This window comes from Drosophila innubila (assembly GCF_004354385.1).
Source record: "Drosophila innubila isolate TH190305 chromosome 3R unlocalized genomic scaffold, UK_Dinn_1.0 2_E_3R, whole genome shotgun sequence".
Classification (NCBI taxonomy): domain Eukaryota; kingdom Metazoa; phylum Arthropoda; class Insecta; order Diptera; family Drosophilidae; genus Drosophila; species Drosophila innubila.
Window position 1 is genome coordinate 8,485,792 of NW_022995380.1, and position 15,397 is coordinate 8,501,188.

Sequence of the window (15,397 nt, forward strand, 5' to 3'; positions counted from 1 at the left end):
ACACTTAGCTGTGTGTGTTAGCCTGTTCAGCTGATGCTCCTTCTCCCCATTCCACTGCTGCTGTTGCCGGTTGTGTTCCTCTATTTTTAATGGCATCATTGACTTTTGCTTTAATAGTGCTGCTGTTGAGTTCATGCAGATTATTTGATAGCTTCAGCTTCCAACTGATAAAGAGACAGTTAAGGAAGCGTAAGAAGTGTTTGTTTAATCTTTACATTTTATTTGATAATCAAATGATTTACAATCAACAAGTCCATCTTATGTTACATTTAGTTATTGTTGCTGTATACAAAATTGCAGCTGTTATTACAACTGGGTTTATTTGTGACATTTACTTTAATCAATTGTTTAATATGGTATTTTTGTTGATTGCCATGACTTAAGAGATAAATAAACAAATACAAATTTATATATATTTCTTTTGATTTTCATCAACACAAATCAGTGAAAAGTATCATAATTTGTTGTGTGCTGTATTGTTTTACAGATTAATAATTATTTTTGGTTAGTTACAAGTCTTAAACGCTTTCTAATATGGAAATGCCTGTGTGAATGAATTGTTAGTTTCGCTTTTTTGGATAATGTAATTGTAAACAGAAAAAATAAAGTGCGGCTAACAGCAGCTGTTGCTTTGTTCGTTCACTGGGAGAGTTTTGTGCCAAAAAATGGCTAAATTAATTGTTATACTTGGCCTAAATGCTACTTGATCATGAAATTAGTAAATAAGGAATACTATTTGCTTGGCTGCTGTCGTGCTTTTTTGGCCGCCTTTAACATTATGGCTATAAGTATAAAAAAGTTGGGAGATTCATTTTGGCATTTATAGATGCACCTTTAGAGATTCCATGCGTGTCACAATTCGACGCTTTAGCTCCGAGTATCTGCAATTAAATCAACACAAACTTAATAAATATATATGTTAATTAAAAATTTATTATTTACCTCTCCCTAATTTTAACTACTTCGCGTCCCAATTCCTGATCATAGCGATCCAGAATGGCTCGGCACTCCGGTACCGACAGATTTAAAAATTGAGCAACTTCATTACTGAAACAGATTAAAATAATTGCAATTGTTCATATAATACTTCATTAAGCTTATATTATAGTGTTTCCAACCTGATTTCATCGGTTTTGCGTGCATCCACGAGGAAGAGACGAGCCACATCCTCGTGAGGTCCTAGTGTGATTCGCGTTATCAGCGGATATTCATTGTCCTTCAGCCGCTTCTGCTCCCCATTGTCGCGCACGATGAACAGTGAGAAATTCTCAGCTGCGCTATCGACCTTGTACTTCTCCAGCACCAAATTGATCACCTCTTGCGTGGTCACCAGCGATGTCACCCAAACGGACATTTGGGAGCCATAAGGGGGCGTAAAAAATGAAGTCTCACGATTGTAGAAATGTCCATTAATTGAACAGCGACGCTTAAGCTTCGTTCGGGATCTATAAACAATGATAATGATAATGATTAACACTTAAAGATTGTGCTTGAACTAACCGCCGATTTCCACTGCGTCTTTTGATTGCTGCAGCTCCTGTACGCGGTGGTCTTCTCAAAACAACGCCATCCTCAGTGACATGCAAGCCTGGCTCGTTGCCAGCTGCATGACGTCCATCTCCAGCTGTTCCTCTGCCCTCAGTGGCCGTGTAAAGCTCCTCCGTCTGGGTTAATTCGTCACCTGCCACAGCGCCGCTCAACACCTGAAACAAATCAAGTGTGCATTAGTATAACATTAACATGCGCGACAAGATAACGATAATGTTTTGATATAACAAAGCCAATTATCTATTTAACTAACAAGTTTCGCATGTGCAAGTGGACTTAGATAAGTTTATATACAGAGTACTTAAAAGCAAGATCAAAGAGTTCGAGAAATGCTTAGGCAAATGGAAATATTACGCGCGATAAACTTTATCAGCCTTTTTTAAACTTTTTTGAACATTCGCTGCACTTAATGCATTTTCCTCCTATGTTTTCAACTGATTGGGCAAATACATTTACACATTTTATAGTGGAAATAAAAGAATACAGATAAATATACAATTTCTGCAAGACTCCTTGACATGTGCTGCTTGAATAAAGCTGATTTAATCCGTATCTCACTTGGCTCTATCTTGGACAGCATTCTCCTCTTGAAATTCTTCTAAAATACAGTTTTATCATTACCGATGAAGTGTCTCCACGGTTCGATTCGCACTCGCCGGCAGCTCGTCCAGCAGTGACACCTTCTTTGGGATAGCAATTCATTTGAATTTGTATATATCTCTGAGGCACATCGCTGCGACGTATAGTGGCCAAACGATGTGGGCGCAGCGTCGCATCGTCCTCGTCATCACTGTCGGAGTAGACAAAACAGCTGGGGCCCGACTTGGAGCGATTGATGCCCTTCTCGAACAGCTGGCGTCCATGCTCAAATGGCTTATGTTGCTCCCTGCTGGGCGCAGTCGACGCAAAGGCCGAACCACTCTTCTGCAAGGCATATTGACGTTGCGAGGAGCGCGGGGAATCAATGCTGCTACGCAAATGCATCGTATCATTGATCAGTGTGGGATCTATGGAGCGCAATGCATGCTCGCAATTAAAGCTCTTGCTCATGGCCGAGTTCTCTCCATACAGTTTAAGGGAATCGTGTATGCGTGAGGGATCAATGGGCTGGTTACGTTTCAATGTATCATCATTTGGTTCCTGAAACGAGTTTGTACCATTTACATAATCCTGATGCACACTGCGCTTGAAATCTTCAAAATCCATGGGCTTCAGCGTCGCATCGTTAGATGTCTTGTAATCATCATCCAGTGTGGTGTTTGTTGTGGTTACTGTGCTTGTATTTTGTGTATTGGTATTGGCAGTCAAGGAGCCCGTGGCGGTCATAAAGTTATCCGAGCTACTGTTCGTGGTCGTCGTAGGCGATGAGGCGGTATTAATTTGATTGTTTTGTGTGGTTGAGGAGCTGCTGTCAGTGCAGGATTTGCTAGGCGAGCTCTCAGTAGACGACTGCGACGATGAAGAAGGTAACTTGAGAGGCATCGTTCCATATATCTTGTCCTTTTCATTATGACGTCGCTCCACTTGCAACAAGTCGTCAATGTCATCCCAGTCCAGCTTCTCCAAATTGTCCAGCTTGGAAGGAAGCGTGCTGGACACACAACTGGTGCTGGCCGTATTTGGCTCCGATCCGCTGCCAATAAGTGTGCTTGATGAATCCGTAGTTGTTGTATCCTCCTCTCCATTGTTTGAGTTCGACTGACCATTTAACAATTGTCCACTCCCAGTTGCTGTATTCGCGGAGGCATCTTCAGGCGTTGTCGGCAGCTCGGAAATTTCATTGAGGCTGCATGAGTCAAAGGTCATGCTCTCCGACAACGATATGTCTGTGGAAAGTGGATCCACCTCGCTGGCTGTGGTCGTGGGTGGGGCCACCGAATCGCTGACTTCGTTTTCCTTGTCCGAACAGCTTTCCTGTTAACCAAAGAAGACATTAGGTATTCTCAGCAAATTAATTGAATTGAACTTACATCTGCCGCTTTGGAGGTACGACAGGAGTTCCGCTTACGCACGATAAACGTGCGCTGATCATCGTCCTCCTTCAGATGAATGACGCCCTGCACACCCCAGAAAACACGCAAAGGACCCTCCAATACCAAACGGTTATTCACCTCCCGGCTGCGTATTTCGAGGCTTTTATTGTCGTAGAACTGATTATAGACCTGCAATTTCAGAGTTTTTTTAAATAAGCAAGTTCCCACAATCACCAAGCTCAAATTGCACCTTTAGCTTGGACTCCAAGTGATCGCGGGGCAAGGCAGGACCATTGACTTGAGCAGCGACTGGTTTCTGAGTGCCTTTAACTCCAAAGCTCTTGTGTGACTCAACGCGCGTGCCATGACCAAAAAGCTGTGGTCCAAACAGCGCTCCATAGCAGGGCACATGACAATAAGGCACTCCTTTATGCTATTCAAATGGAAAGTGATTAATTGCGTTTTAATTGCATATTCAAATCATTTAAATATATACCTCTGCATGCTGTCCGGGATTAAGCCGCTTGCCGCACTCCTCGCAACGCAAACATTCCGGATGCCAGTCGTAGCCCAGAGATTGTTTACGTTCCGCTGTGTTGAATACACAAGATCAAAATATGTAATTTGAATTTTGTTACTTAAACAAATCGTATATAATCGAAATGTGTGCATATATATGTACATATGCAAATTAGAGTGCATATATGTGTGTATGTTGTGTGTGTGTGGGTGTTTAAATTACCAAAGTAAACGGGTTTGCCGCACTTGTGGCACTTCCACATTCCGCTAAGCTGTGCCAATTGGTCAGTCAGTCGTTTGGTCAGGTCAACGTTTCCTGAAGGGGCGCGTATGATGTTTATGACGTCACAGAGATTTATGCAGGTTGAACTGAACACGAAACGCAAATATGTACGAAGAACAAGAACACAAGACAAAGGGTAAACAAATGAAAAAAAAAAACACAAGACGACGACTGCGGCGGCGACGACGACGACTTTTGAAGTTTCAACGCTTGACTTTCATAATTTGATGAAAGAAACTATCCCGTAGCGCATTAATATCGCATTTAGAATGCTTGTGCATTGATAATAACTGTGTTTTTATAGAAAATTATATTACACAAAAAAAATAGCACCAGGCGAAAGAAGCAGGAGAATCAAAGGCAGTGCTAGTACTGCAAAATGTTCAATTGCTACCAACTCTTTTGCAACACTGCACTGGTATTTTGTTTTTTTGGTCAAATTTAGTGCCTTATTAAGCGCGAGTAGAAAGTGAGACGACGACGTTTTGTTGTGTTGTGCGCGTCGCTTTGTGTCAGTTTTTGTTAATTATCTTGTACTTCGTCAGTAGTTAATTAATTAGTTATTTAGCTTACATGTGTGGCTGCTGTTAGATAAAAATGTGCTTTCGTCATTATTGCATACCAGACGCCCATAATTAGGGTCTCGCTCTCTACCCTGCTCTCTTAATTTGTCAATCAATTTTTGGAGCAGAAGCAACAGCTGAAATCAGCCAAATTTTACTTGCTATTCGATTTGTGTAAATAGCCAACAGTGCAAATACTGTTACGGCCAAGTATATAGCCAGATAAAGTCTGTTTGTGTCTGTGTATCTGTGTTTTCTGTGTTTGCGTCACAATGCGCGCCACAATTGATTTTGAGGAATGCCTTAAGGATTCGCCAAGATTCAGGTGCGTATTAAATTCAGCTTGAGTTGCAAACCTGCCCTCTGTTCTGCTCCCCTCTCCCAATTGTCACGCTGCGCATTCTATTTCCGCATTTGGCATTTGCATTTGAGATCCAAGATATAAAGGCTCAGCTTTAATAGCGTGACTGTTTGCGCTATATATGTATCTACATATGTACATATATCGTGCTGTTAACAGCTCCCCCTTCCGGACTCCGTCACCAAATTCAAATTTAGTTGCCGCTTAATCATCAGCAATCGAACAAACTTTGCACTTGATTTAAGCGTCGTCAGTTTTTTGGAATTTATCATTCCTCGCACAAGATGTGGCAAATACACTTGGCCAAACAATTGTTTTGACAGAGCAAGAAATTCACACAAATAAACTTTTGGTGCTTTAATTAAAAAAATTAATTTCATCTGTAATCTTCTTAAGCTAGTTTAAGAACCATGCCAAAATATTAAAATACAAATTCGAGTAAACAATTTTTTGTTAAATAAAATGCGTTATGTTATAAAAATAATTATTTGACTGTCTGTAAATGCATATGTGAGTATGAGTGTGCGTGTGTGTACATACTAATGTGTTTGTTTTTGCTAATTTCTGTGGCAATCGATTTTCTGGCATCTCTACAACTCATTGATAAGATTTCACCCAAAACAGTCTGCTCTTTGGTGAATCTCGTCCAAAGACAAAGCTTTCGCTGCTGAAATATTTTAATTGCCACTCAAAGCTAAGTTAATTTGATAGCTTTCACATGTGCCAAACAGAAGCAACAGGTTATCCACAAGATGAGAAGAAAAAAAAAAAGAAAAATAAAATAACAGTTGTGACTTGAAAGCTCGCCTTTAATTAGAAGCACAAACAGCACTTTAATAAAGTGGCATAAATTATAAGAGTCAACATAAACAAAAACACACAAACTACGACGCAGGCAAAGTTCTTCTTTTCTCCCTCTCTCACCCTCTCTCCCAAGCAATCCCTTTCTACTCCTCCCACGCTCACTTATTCATTGATTAAACACACTCGGTTAATCGCCAATGACAGTGAACGTCGCATCGCGTCGTCAGTTGGCTTATTTATTTATTTATTGTTTACTGCTTATCAAACATTCTGCTAACGTTGTCAATTTGCTTTTTTGCCACAGACAATTCGTATCCAAGGAGGAGTCGGACATTGAGCACTTGGAGCATCGTCTCGAGAAGATTATAAAGCTCTGCAACGTTGCCGTCGACTCGGGCAAGGAATATGTCAAGAATCAGAGGTGAACTGCGCAGTTTTGTTTATTATAATGATAATACTATAATTTCTTAAATTATGCATATTTATTTTGTTGTTTACTGTTGACATCTTGCAGCGCTTTTGCCATGTCCTTGTGGGATCTGCAGCAGCATTTTCTTGATAATAAAAATGCTCACAATGCGCTGGGTAAACTGATTCATTGCTTTCAGGTGAGTAGACTGATAAACAGACTTGGGGACAACATTTTTATTCATCTGAATTCGTTTGCCAGGAAATGAACAAATTTCATACGACACTGTTGGATCAGGCCAATCGAACAGTGTTAAAGAATCTCAATGTTTTCGTCAAAGACGACATCAACCAGGTCAAGGACTATAAAGGACACTTTCTAAAGGTCTCCGAGGGTTACGACAATGCGCTCATAAAGAACGCTCAGGTATGAATATTATAAATGTATCCATACTATTTATATACATCTGTTCGCATTTAACAGGCTAGCAAAAATCGACCTCAAGAGGTACAGGAGGCTGCCAATATTCTATCCGCCTCCAAGTCATGCTTTCAACACACCGCTCTGGACTATGTCAACTATATAACCCTAGTGCAAGCTCGCAAGGTGCCCTCCATACTATCTACAGTAAGTATAACCTTATATAGAAGGCTGAATAGCAATAGCGAAATCCTTATTTTCGTAGACTTGACTCAATTACTCGGTTGACATGCAGATTTTACCTTGAACAATCAATGAATAATCACTGATAAGAAATAAATTTTATAGAAAACATTGGGAAACAATTGCCTTACCTATTTATATATTCAATTATGAGCAAACTCGACAGCCAGTTCCTGTTATGGAATTAAAAGATTAATACATTAATTTTTGAATAATGTAAATGACTCAATAATTTTCATATTTATATTTCCTATCGATATTCTTATCGTTGATTATTATATTTGGGGCAATAAGTAGAGCTTGGATTTCACTTCGAATTCTTATCATGCAGTAACAATTAACTATTTATTTATTTATGAGCAAACACCGTGAGTCTTGTGTACACATATCCGGCCGGCAATTTTAGTTAAGGGATCAAAAGCTCAATAGATAAAAATTTAAATGATGTGGAGATTCAATGAAGTATGATAAACATTAAAAGAAATATTAGAATTATTCTTTCCTATTGATATTCTTATCGTTGGACATCATATTTGAGGTAATAAGTAGAGCTTGAATTTTATTTCGACTTCTTATCTTACGTTTTGTGGCCAAGCGATATGAAAATGAATAGGAATATGAATACGAGTGTCAGTGTGAATGAAATGTCATTGTCTTAAACGTAAATAAATAAAATCAACAATAATTGTTGTGCTTATGACGTCATTTGTGCGATATACTCTTGATAGATATGTAAGTGTATTGTATGCATAAGTATTTAATGTACTTTTTTCATATCGCTTGCCCATTGATCGACGTTGAGTCAGTTTGGCAGCCGGTCAGCAATTTTAGTCGTTGCCATCGTGCGCTTGTGGCAGGTTCGTGATGTGGCACAGAGCATAAATATTAATTGTAAACAATTGTTGAGCATTTGCACGTGCTTTTTATTTAATTTACTATATTTGATTTGTGAGTGATCTAAGTGTGCTTTTCTTTTCGACAGCTTCTGGATTATTATCAGGCGTGCGTGACCTATTACCATCAAGGTTTTGATTTGTGCAACGACTTTGACGAGTTCTTTAAGAATATCAGCGAGGATTTGAATGCGCTGCGCGGTGATTATCAACAGCTGGAGAAGGTCATGCAGAATCGGCACATGAGCGTGAATCGTTATTGCGATTCGAATACGAACAGCGCTTCGCACAATGTCGAGGGGTATCTGTTCAAGAAGAAGTCAAAGGGGTTCAAGACCTGGTGTAGACGTTGGTTCTACTTGAGTGATAATCAATTGGTCTACAGGTGCGTTTCATTTAATTTCTATCTTTGATTATGTTCATTTCTTTTGATTTCTCTCATTCCGTTTTGTTTGCCGGTCTTATCGACATCATTTGTTTGACATTTTGTACACGTATTCTGATTTCTGTATTGTATTGTTGTTGTTGTCGTTATGATTGTGATGATTGTGTTGATCCTGTACGCTGAAGTGATTTGGATTCGAATTGCAGAAAACGGAGCAACGAGGACTCATTTTCGGTCATGGAGGAGGATCTGCGCATCTGCACAGTTCGTCCGGTTAACGAAGGCGATCGTCGTTTCTGCTTTGAAGTCATCTCACCAACTAAGTGAGTAGTCCATCGCCATTTTCAATACGATTGTATTGTTCAATGGAATTTTCTCAATACAGATCCCACATACTCCAAGCGGACTCGGCGGATATGCTCTCACTATGGATCTCTGCGCTGCAGCACAGCATTGGAGCAGCCATACAACATGACTCCACGCATCATTCACAACCGCAATCGACAAACTCACCGAACGCGCTTCCCGCCAAACGACGAATGTAAGTGCAACTCAATGAATATCGATAAGAATCGCATAATGAATCATTCGTTCCACTTAGTCATTGGGAGGAGTTTCTCAAAATACCGGGAAATGCACATTGCTGCGACTGTCGCGGATCAGATCCACGTTGGGCTTCCATCAATTTGGGCATCACGCTGTGCATTGAATGCTCCGGAGTTCATCGCAGTCTGGGCGTGCATTACAGCAAGGTGCGGTCTCTCACATTAGATGCCTGGGAGACGGAGAATGTCAAGGTGATGATGGAGCTGGGCAACGAGGTCGTCAATCGTATCTACGAGGCACGCATTGCCGAGGACTGTGAGCTGAGAAAGCCCACGGAGCAGTGTGAAATTGGAGTGCGCGAGGCCTGGATTAAGGCCAAGTATGTGGAGCGACGATTTGTGTGCGGCATGCCCAAACCACATGAGTTATTGGCTAGTGAAACCGCCGAGGTGCTTAGCATAGATAGCGGCGGCGACTTAACGCAAGATGGCGTTGAGGGCAGCAGTAGTGCTGGCGTTGGAATCCTGGGCAAACGTGCAACACTCTCGCTTGGCGGCACACGCAAATGGACGGTAAAGAAGCTGCGAAGGCGACGCCAACAGCGGTCACTGCCCAAGACACTGAGCGACGATCCAAGCATATATAATACGGCCAAAACTGGTGACGAACTGGACGACGATGATGATGAGTCCATAAACATTCCCTCGATGTCTTTGAGTATATCGCGTGATGATTTACTTGTGATTGGCGATGATCTGGCGCTGGATAGCTATGAAACACCCGGCATTTTGGGCAGTGATCAGGAGAGTACTGAAGGCGAGTCGGATACGGAACTGCCGGAGGAAGTGCCCTTTACCCAGCTGGATGCAAATCTGTTGCTATACAAAGCAGCCGTTGTGCACAATCTTCCCGTAATGTGCATGGCCTTTGCTCTGGGTGCCGAAAAGCATTGGAAGAATGTACAAGATCGTCAGCGTTCCTTTTTGCATCAGGCCGTACTCTCCGGCTCTGTGATGGCATGTGAGTATCTGCTGCTAAATGGCGCTGCTATTGATGCAGTCGATGAGCTTGGATATAGTGCATTGCACATATCCACGGCCAAGGGACACATTGCCCAGGTGTATCTACTACTAAAACACAAGGCCGCCTACGATTTGGCCTCCAGTGATGGCAAAAAAGCGCTGGATATTGCCGTGGAGCAGAAGAATGCGGATATTGTAACGCTGTAAGATTGAAGGCTATTTAAAATACGTCCAACAACTGATTTAAATTATTATTTTCAGTCTACGCTTGACGCGCCTTAACGACGAGATCGGTCTGAACGATGAGTACAACGGCGAGGATGAGACCTACAAGGATGTGATGAAGGACTTCTCAAACTTTGCTGCCAGTCAGCCTCGCATGCTCCGTCAGCGCAACGATTCAAATACCCTGGAATCGCAGCGTAGTTCACTGACCAACTCCGACTAGCAGTGACATGAGGCCTCGCCGCAAAGCTGACAGCGGTGTCCTCGTTATAAAAAATATTCCAATGTTTAGCAACGCATAGTTATAATACATTTATATGCTGGCATTTAAATAGAAAGCGACCACCTCAGTCGCCAGTTGGCCAACTCCAAGCTGTTTCTTTCGGCAATCTCATTTAAAAAAAGGCGCTTTTGATATTACAACAATTGCATTTGCATTTGAGTTTGGTATTGATTTAATGTTTTGTTGACGTTTAATTAATTAGCTTAGGTATACAGTTTAGTGCAAGTGTGGCTCTTAATCCGTATTTATATCAATGTTTATTGTTTAAAAAATGTTTAAATATTTATAATCGTATGTACATGTAATTGCCTAACACATATTGTACATTCGTGTTATGTGTATTATAATTAAACGATATTATAAACTGTACGTATATATTACTTATTATAACTATAACTATAGCTAGCTATCTTATACTAAAGAAATTAACTGTTTCAAATGTTTCCAATTTATATATGTTAACGATAAGTTGAAGTGTCTGTGTGCATGTTTCTTCCACAAATGTTCATGTTTAGTGCCAAAAGTTGTGAGCACTTTAAAACCCATTTCGAATAAAGTTGTCAAATATTTAAATTGTATACAAAACTATTTAGAATGCTATAGTCGATTCCTCGACTATAAGATAAACGTTTCGTAGTTAAAATATATAATTGTAACTATATAACATAAATAAGAAAATTACTGTGCTCCTGGTAATACAGCTATAACTAACGTTATACTTTTATCCGATTTTAAAAATGTTCAAATTATTGGTTGCCTTTTGAAGGGGCAGATGTGGGCGTGTTTTAATTTTGAAAGCAATCTAATGTTTTATATAAGCAACGAGTATACAGAGTTAATTGATGGTCATTGTCGTGACTTAAGAATGATGTAGTTCGGATAATTACTCAAATTCCGCTTCATTTTCATTGCCCTCCGTATCCTCATCCTTGATCTTGTGCACATTCTGGACATGACGCTGCACTGCACTGCGATCGTTGAACTGTCGTCCGCATTCCTTGCACGAAAAGGTGACTCCGGCATGTGTAACCAGATGACGGCTAAGACCCGAGACATGATTGAAAGTCCGATGACATAGATGACACTTATGCTGATGCTCTCCCTCCGTGTGCATGCGGTTAATGTGCTGCTGCAGATTTGTCTTTTGGGCAAAACAGGCGCTGCAGTGTGGACATTGATGACGCTTCGCTCCCGTGTGTGTATCCATGTGACGCTTGAGAACCTCACGCTGGGAAAACGACAACTGACACTCGTCGCATTTATATGGCTTGAGACCCGTGTGAATAATCATGTGACGCTTGAGCGAACTGGCACAGGACAACTGCAGCTGGCAGACAGGACACTTGAGTGCTCCGCCGGTGCCATTCTTCATTGTCTTGATGTGTGTGCTGAGGTGACGCGATAGAGATTTGGGCGTGCCAAACGCAATGGGACACATCTGGCACTTAAATGACTTTACGGTATCGGTGGCACGTCCAACGGTAGGCTGTGAGTTACGTGGAGATTGCTTCACAACAAAATCTTTTTTCTGACTCTTCGTTGAGGGCAAATTTTGGCCGCTTTCTTTTTCATTGGACTGCAAAGAGAGGGAGAAACAGTTGATTACATCGAATATCAATGATTCCCACTTGGAAACTTGCCAGTATGATAACATCGTTGAATTCATAGAGCTGCTGATCATCGCTGACCTCTGGGTCAAGATTAAAGACCACCACATCGCTCATATCCTCGGATTTGTTGTCCGTAAACTGAATCTCTCCATTGTCCCGAACTGCAAGCAGGAATCAAGAGTTATTTCAAGTTAACTTGATCTATGCTTATATACTCACTATTATAGGATGTAATATTCTTATCCTGTTGGTATTCTATTGATGAAGTTGGAGTTGAGTTGATCTTTGAGCCCGCATTTATGATATAGATTTCACCATTCTGAGTGGTCACCAAATCGCTGGACTCGGCTATTTTCATGTCATTGAAACTATCCGCAGTATCTGTCGGTGACGTGTCCACCTCCATGTCATCTGTGGTAAGTGGCTCCACCTTAGCTGTGCTCTCCAGCACAAATTCGTTATCTTCAGTGTCCGTTGTGTTAGCTCGACGCTTCGCCTGGTTTCCAGGCGACAAGATGCGACCACGTTTTCGAGTTAAACGCTGTTCATTTGTAGGTTTTGTTGATTGTATTAGTGTCGGCGTTTCTGATGGAGTGGACGCCGTAGGTGAGTTATTTGTTGGCTTGGTTTCTGCTGGTTCTCCATCCAGAGATTCCCAGAGACCGGCTTTCTTTTCGTCCAAGAAGACTTCAAGTTCACCCAATAGCTTGGCAAGCTGTTCCTTGCGACTCTCCTCCTGCACCTCGTCATGCAGTTGCTGGCGTACATCGTTGCGCACCTCTTCCATGAGTTCCTTGCGTATATCGCCACGTAGTTCATCCCGCATTAAATCCAAACGTGTTAGCATCTCCTTCTCTTGTTCCTGCTTATACTTTTCCCGCCATTTTTGTGAGCTCTTTTCACGCATCTTCTCCAATTGATTTATGAACTCTATTGATTCCTCGAACTCCAGCTCATCCTCATCGGAGTCATTGTCTGACGACTTGGCAAAGACGCGACTCTTCTTACCCATGCTGACAAGGCGATTGTGCTTACGCAGCTTCTTATCCGCCACTTGGCTGCGTTGCCGAAATAGAAATGATTTTTCCAACTGGTAACGACACTCGCCGCAAATCTTTTTCGGCAATCCATCCGTTGGCTTCGCCTCCAGAGAGACGCACGCCATCAAGCGCATTGGTACCGAAAGCTGTGAATCGTCCTCGGCGAAAATTGTGTATGCATCCTTGTGTTCCTTTAAGCAAAGACGGCACCATGCTTCTACATCCGGATACATTTCATCTGTGGCCGACATTCTGTCCTTCTTAATTGCTTTGAAAATTGCGGATCAAAACAGACGCTAAAAATAATTTTTTATGTTTTTTGAAAGACGTTGCCACCTGGCAGAAAAAAGTTGTCGTTAATTGATGGTTGCCAGACTTAGAAAACTGATCTAATTTCATTATTCATTTAAATGTTTTTGTTTTTTAAATTCTCTTTTTAACAATTTTTCAAAAATAAAAGGAAGAATTTTAAAAAAATTTTCTAAGAATTTTGTTGAATTTCACGATGTTCAGCTCTTGTGAATGAGCTTGTTTTCGTTTAATACCGTTGCAGCCCTAGCAGAAAGCAATAAAATAGTGCTGAAAAGAACCAAATTTCTTAAATATAAAAATTTATTTGCATTTCGCGCTATTACATATATATAAAAAAAATTGCAATGGAAGCATTATTTGTTTAGGATGCTGATTGGTTTAGATTTGAGGGGTTTCTTAAACGACAACGGTAACAGTCTTCATCTTCGCTGACGGTATTATAAGAGTAGCGTTGCTTTGTCCTCAAGCTGTGTTTCCGACATGTTTTGGAAGGTGTCTTCTTTGGCTTCTTAATGCGAACTTGAACTAATGAGAACTTGGACTTGAATTTTGGAGAATTAAGTTTGCTTGGAGTCACAGCCGTTTTGGGTAGGAAATTAGCATCCTTTAGCTCCTCGTTTAAAAGACTTGGCTGTACGTTTTGCATGTTGATTTCCACCATTGGCACGGGCATTAAAGGCGCTGGCGGAGCAAGTGGTTCCCTCACGTTAGTTGTGTTGGTCTCTGGAGTTTGCTGAATGGGTTCATCATCTGAAATAGTCTCAACTTGTATTGTAGCTCAAAACGAAGAAATGTATTCTTACCAGGCAGTTCGACCACGCCCAATTCACTATCGTCCAAGTCTACATTCATTGTGCGAGCAGTCTCACAATTATTGGTTTGCTGATCTGCTCTAGTGGATACGCTCTCCAGCTCAGCTGCTTCCGAATCCGATATGAATCCCTCGGAGCCAAATGCTTGCTCACAGACAACAGCGTTGCGTTTGCGAACAAAGAAGCTTTCGATTTCGTAGAAGAGGCTATCCAGCACGTTAAGACGGCATTCCTTTCTGGCTTGCTGCAGGATCAGCTCTTCCACTTCATCACGCACTTGTTGCTCAATATCCTCCCGTACTTGCTGCTTGCACAAGCCAAGCAGCTTCTGTTTGTAGGCATCGATTTCAGTGCGAATCAATTTAGCTGCCTCCTGGCGCCAATGTGCATTGCTTTCGGAGCACGCTGTGGCGGCGCATTGTGCCACATCCTGCAGATTGATTGCATCCTCCTCGTCACCCTCTAATAAACAATTCGTCTGGCAGTCTGGATTATTCTCAATCCGCTTGGCACTTCGCAGACGCCGATCGGCGCCGTGACAACGTTTGCGAAAATAATGAAACTCCTCCAGACGCAGGCGACATGCATAGCAAATCAGCTGCGGCAATCCGTCGTTGGGTTCGACTTCGAGACCCGTGCATGTCATAATTCGTATAGCTACTTGGCTATTAAAAATTGCAAAATTGGCTTCTTTCGCCAAACATAGACGACAAACACTCAACATTCTCACACAAAAACACAAACAGCCAACACACTTAAACTAAAAAAAAAAAATTGTTCAGGCAGAAAACTTGCAAAAGGACGCTGCAAATCAAACCAAAGGTTGCCAGCCGGTCCAAAGGCTGCCACCCTGCAAAATTTTTCGAACTGGCAACATGTATTATTTTTATAAAATTGCAAAAATAGTTGCAACTAAGAAAATTAAACGTTTTTTTTTAATTATAAAGATATAAGTTTCTTAATTTATCCAAAATTTTTGTTATAATTTTGTAGATTTTTTGATATTGTTTTTCAGAATTAATTTTGTAACTTTTCTCCCTTTGGGGTGACGAACTTCAAACAGTTTTCCTTAATTTTATCTAATTTCGAATTTTAAATTTTCATCAAATTATTAATTAATTGCAAAGTTAGAGCATTTTGAAATTT

At 41.1% G+C, this 15,397-nt stretch overlaps 4 protein-coding genes across 6 annotated transcripts; 1 reads left to right on the top strand and 3 right to left on the bottom strand.

Annotated features, from left to right (window-relative positions):
* Positions 1 to 197: 197 nt before the first annotated feature.
* On the bottom strand, positions 198 to 4,683 carry LOC117793000 (cell wall protein DAN4). Its single transcript, XM_034633365.1, has 9 exons — positions 4,264 to 4,683; positions 4,018 to 4,112; positions 3,772 to 3,954; positions 3,519 to 3,710; positions 2,170 to 3,462; positions 1,501 to 1,703; positions 1,119 to 1,445; positions 943 to 1,047; positions 198 to 881 (listed from the first exon to the last, which is right to left on the bottom strand). The coding sequence occupies exons 1-9, from the start codon at positions 4,301 to 4,303 to the stop codon at positions 821 to 823; spliced, it is 2,499 nt and encodes an 832-aa protein (XP_034489256.1). The 5' UTR covers positions 4,304 to 4,683; the 3' UTR covers positions 198 to 820.
* A 98-nt stretch (positions 4,684 to 4,781) lies between these two features.
* LOC117792999 (arf-GAP with coiled-coil, ANK repeat and PH domain-containing protein 2) lies at positions 4,782 to 11,050 on the top strand. 3 transcript variants are annotated; one of them, XM_034633362.1, is made up of 10 exons: positions 4,782 to 5,211; positions 6,356 to 6,472; positions 6,566 to 6,659; positions 6,722 to 6,886; positions 6,944 to 7,087; positions 8,106 to 8,401; positions 8,587 to 8,724; positions 8,787 to 8,942; positions 9,003 to 10,172; positions 10,231 to 11,050. In XM_034633362.1, the coding sequence occupies exons 1-10, from the start codon at positions 5,159 to 5,161 to the stop codon at positions 10,415 to 10,417; spliced, it is 2,520 nt and encodes an 839-aa protein (XP_034489253.1). In that variant the 5' UTR covers positions 4,782 to 5,158; the 3' UTR covers positions 10,418 to 11,050. The 3 variants fall into 3 exon arrangements, with proteins under 3 accessions (XP_034489253.1, XP_034489254.1, XP_034489255.1); XM_034633363.1 differs by having other exon boundaries at positions 8,608 to 8,724; XM_034633364.1 differs by lacking the exons at positions 4,782 to 5,211; positions 6,356 to 6,472; positions 6,566 to 6,659; positions 6,722 to 6,886; positions 6,944 to 7,087 and adding an exon at positions 7,936 to 7,980.
* LOC117793001 (zinc finger protein 37) lies at positions 10,650 to 13,440 on the bottom strand. The gene is made up of 3 exons (XM_034633366.1): positions 12,307 to 13,440; positions 12,118 to 12,248; positions 10,650 to 12,053 (listed from the first exon to the last, which is right to left on the bottom strand). The coding sequence occupies exons 1-3, from the start codon at positions 13,376 to 13,378 to the stop codon at positions 11,361 to 11,363; spliced, it is 1,896 nt and encodes a 631-aa protein (XP_034489257.1). The 5' UTR covers positions 13,379 to 13,440; the 3' UTR covers positions 10,650 to 11,360.
* A 281-nt stretch (positions 13,441 to 13,721) lies between these two features.
* Positions 13,722 to 15,012, bottom strand: LOC117793002. Its single transcript, XM_034633367.1, has 2 exons — positions 14,243 to 15,012; positions 13,722 to 14,189 (listed from the first exon to the last, which is right to left on the bottom strand). Exons 1-2 carry the CDS (start codon positions 14,973 to 14,975, stop codon positions 13,801 to 13,803), a joined length of 1,122 nt encoding a protein of 373 aa, XP_034489258.1. The 5' UTR covers positions 14,976 to 15,012; the 3' UTR covers positions 13,722 to 13,800.
* Positions 15,013 to 15,397: the final 385 nt, after the last annotated feature.

Coding starts and splice junctions, on each gene's coding strand:
- LOC117793000 (XM_034633365.1), bottom strand. CDS start 4,303: ATGTGGAAGTGCCACAAGTGCGGCAAACCCGTTTACTTTG. Junction 3,955..4,017: donor ATCCCGGACAGCATGCAGAG/GTATATATTTAA, acceptor CCATTTGAATAG/CATAAAGGAGTGCCTTATTG. Junction 1,704..2,169: donor ACCGTGGAGACACTTCATCG/GTAATGATAAAA, acceptor GATTTGTTTCAG/GTGTTGAGCGGCGCTGTGGC.
- LOC117792999 (XM_034633362.1), top strand. CDS start 5,159: ATGCGCGCCACAATTGATTTTGAGGAATGCCTTAAGGATTCGCCAAGA. Junction 8,402..8,586: donor GATAATCAATTGGTCTACAG/GTGCGTTTCATT, acceptor TGTACGCTGAAG/TGATTTGGATTCGAATTGCA. Junction 8,943..9,002: donor CTTCCCGCCAAACGACGAAT/GTAAGTGCAACT, acceptor CGTTCCACTTAG/TCATTGGGAGGAGTTTCTCA.
- LOC117793001 (XM_034633366.1), bottom strand. CDS start 13,378: ATGTCGGCCACAGATGAAATGTATCCGGATGTAGAAGCATGGTGCCGT. Junction 12,249..12,306: donor GAATATTACATCCTATAATA/GTGAGTATATAA, acceptor TCCTGCTTGCAG/TTCGGGACAATGGAGAGATT. Junction 12,054..12,117: donor TCAACGATGTTATCATACTG/GCAAGTTTCCAA, acceptor CTCTCTTTGCAG/TCCAATGAAAAAGAAAGCGG.
- LOC117793002 (XM_034633367.1), bottom strand. CDS start 14,975: ATGTTGAGTGTTTGTCGTCTATGTTTGGCGAAAGAAGCCAATTTTGCA. Junction 14,190..14,242: donor GGGCGTGGTCGAACTGCCTG/GTAAGAATACAT, acceptor AGACTATTTCAG/ATGATGAACCCATTCAGCAA.